The sequence below is a fragment of the Galeopterus variegatus genome, unplaced genomic scaffold (assembly GCF_000696425.1).
Source record: "Galeopterus variegatus unplaced genomic scaffold, G_variegatus-3.0.2 Scaffold5816, whole genome shotgun sequence".
Classification (NCBI taxonomy): domain Eukaryota; kingdom Metazoa; phylum Chordata; class Mammalia; order Dermoptera; family Cynocephalidae; genus Galeopterus; species Galeopterus variegatus.
Window position 1 is genome coordinate 11,718 of NW_007731927.1, and position 2,614 is coordinate 14,331.

Here is a 2,614-nt window from a genome sequence, read left to right on the forward strand (position 1 = left end):
TGTTCAAACCCAAGTTGTTGAAGGGCCAATTGTATAGTGGTATAAACACTAGGACATCAGTATGACTCCTGAACTGCCTTCCAATCTTGGAGACAAGTGAGAGCTAAAACTAAAGACCTCCCATAGGACCTTTGGTAGATTACTAAAGATTTCTAAAGCTTAGAATATTAGACATTTAAAAAGTAAACATATTAATACGACCCCTATGAATCTTATGTTAGCACTTAAGATCTGAGTAGTAAAAGAGCACATTGCACCAGTTCAATGGTCTCTAAAATCTGCTGTCATGTGAAGACTCTCCTTTGATGAGCTCACTCGATCACTTAATTTCAAACACTCTTCATATGATTATAGCTCCATTTCAACAACTCTAGTTCATTTTCTCTCTCCTCATCTCCAGACCATATGTATAAATATTTGGACATCTCCACTTGAAAGTTTCACTTCAATCTAAATTTGTCCCACATTGACCTTGTCGTCTCCCCTTTCCCCCCACTCCCAGTCCACTCTCCTTCCACTAAACCCCTTCCCTCTGATTACAATTTTTGGTAATGGTACTATTATTCTCCCAGCTGCCCAAGTTAAAAACCTTAAGTACTACCTCTCTCTCTCTCTTTCTCTCTCTCTCTCTCTCTCTCTCTCTCTCTGTGTGTGTGTGTGTGTGTGTGTGTGTGTGTGTGTACAGTCATGAACCACATAACAACATTTAGGTCAATGACTAACTGCACATATAATGGTCGTTCCATAAGATTATAGTGGAGCTGAAAATTTTCTATTACCTAGTGACATTGTAGCCGTCATAATGTCATGGTGCCATTACTTTATTTTTTTAATAAATTTAGTGTAGCCTAAGTGTACATTGTTTATAAAGTCTACAGCAGTGTACGGTAATGTCCTAGAGGTTCACATTCACTAACCACTCACTCACTTACTCACCCAGAACAGCTTCCAGTCCTGCAAACTCCATTCATAGTAAGTGTCCTATACAGATGTACCATTTCTATCTTTTATATCACATTTGTACTGTACCTTTTCTATATTCAGATATGTTTATATACACAAATACCACTGTATTTCAGTTGCTTACAGTATTCAGTACAGTTACATGCTATACAGGTTTGTAGCCTACAGGCATTTATTAGTCAGGGTTCTCCAGAGAAACAGAATCAATAGGATATGTTATAAATATATGACAGCAAATTTTTTAGGGGAATTAGCTCACACGATTGTGAAGAAAAGTCCCACGGCAGGTCGTCTGCAAACTGGATGCTGGTAGCGTGGCTCAATCCAAATCCAAAGGCCTTGAAACCAGGGAAGCCGATGGTGTCCTTGGTACAAGTCCTGGAACCCAGAAGCTGAAGAGTCTCGAGCTCTGATGTCCACGGACAGGAGAGAAGAGTGTATCCCAGCTCCAGGACATAGAAAGAGAGCTTCGCCTTTTTCCTCTGTTTTTGTTCTCTATGGGCCCCCAGCGGATTGGATGGTTCCCACACACATTGAGGGTGGGTCTTTCCCACCCAGTGCACTCAGGATCTCATACTAATCTTTGCTGGAAACACCCTCATGGACATACCTTAAAAGATAGCTTTACCACGTTTCTAGGCATTCCTTAATCTAATCAAGTTGATACCTAGAATTAACCTTCACAGAGCAATAGACTATACAATATAGCCTTAGAGTGTATATACCATCTAGGTTTGTATAAGTACATTCTATGATGTTCACACAATGACAAAGTTATCTAACAACACATTTCTGAGAACATAACCCTGTCGTTAAGCAATGCACAACTGTATATAGAGAGAGGATAGATGATAGGTAGTTAGGTAGATAGAGAGATGATAGATAAATAGATATAGACTTATATATCTACATACAGATATATAGTATTTAATCAATTACCACATGCTGTTCCTTCTTTAACATTTCTACATATGTCCGCCTTCCAATTCCCACAGCTTCAGCTTCAGTTCAGGCCACTACCATCTCTTCATTCAATCACAACAGTCTCCAGTGGGTATTCCTACCTCTTGGTTCCCCTGTTTCTGGTACACTCCTTGCAGCCAGAGTGATCTTGCTAAAGCAAGTTTGATCTTGTTGGCTCTTCAGAATAAAATCTACACTCTTTCCCATGGTCTGCAAGCATTGCATGCTGTCTCCTGCTCTAGCAATATTTGACACATCCTTCACCACTCCTTCACCTGACTGAACTACTTCCATGCCTCTGAACATGCTGAGCTCTCTGAAGTCTCTAGATCTTTTCATGCCCTCTTCCCTTGCTGGAATGCCCTCTCAGCTCTTTTGCACTTGGTTAAGTCCCTCTTTTCTTTCTAGATTCAATTTAGCCATTATCAGTTCTGAGAATCTTGCCTCTAGTCTCTGAAACTGTGCATTCCTCTATGGTCAAACTAGCCATGCATCCCCAAGTGTTCCAGTCTTCTGAGGTTGCCCTTTTCTTTGATAAGAGGAATCCAAGTTCTCAGGATCTACAAAGTAGTGGCTCATTGACCCTGCTCTAGTCAGCGGCTCAGAGCTTCTCCCCACCCAGACCACTCTGGCCAATTTGTAACAACGTCTCAGGGCTACATCTCTCTACAGTCTGCTTTTCCTTATA

At 40.8% G+C, this 2,614-nt stretch overlaps 1 protein-coding gene across 1 annotated transcript in view; it reads right to left on the reverse strand.

Annotated features, from left to right (window-relative positions):
• LOC103605443 (S-phase kinase-associated protein 1-like) overlaps window positions 1-2,265 on the reverse strand; it is an 8,146-nt gene extending 5,881 nt beyond the window's left edge. Inside the window, 1 exon segment of the mRNA XM_008590034.1 lies at window positions 2,028-2,265. Coding sequence (XP_008588256.1) covers window positions 2,028-2,265 — 238 coding nt within the window.
• Between the last annotated feature and the right edge of the window lie 349 nt (window positions 2,266-2,614).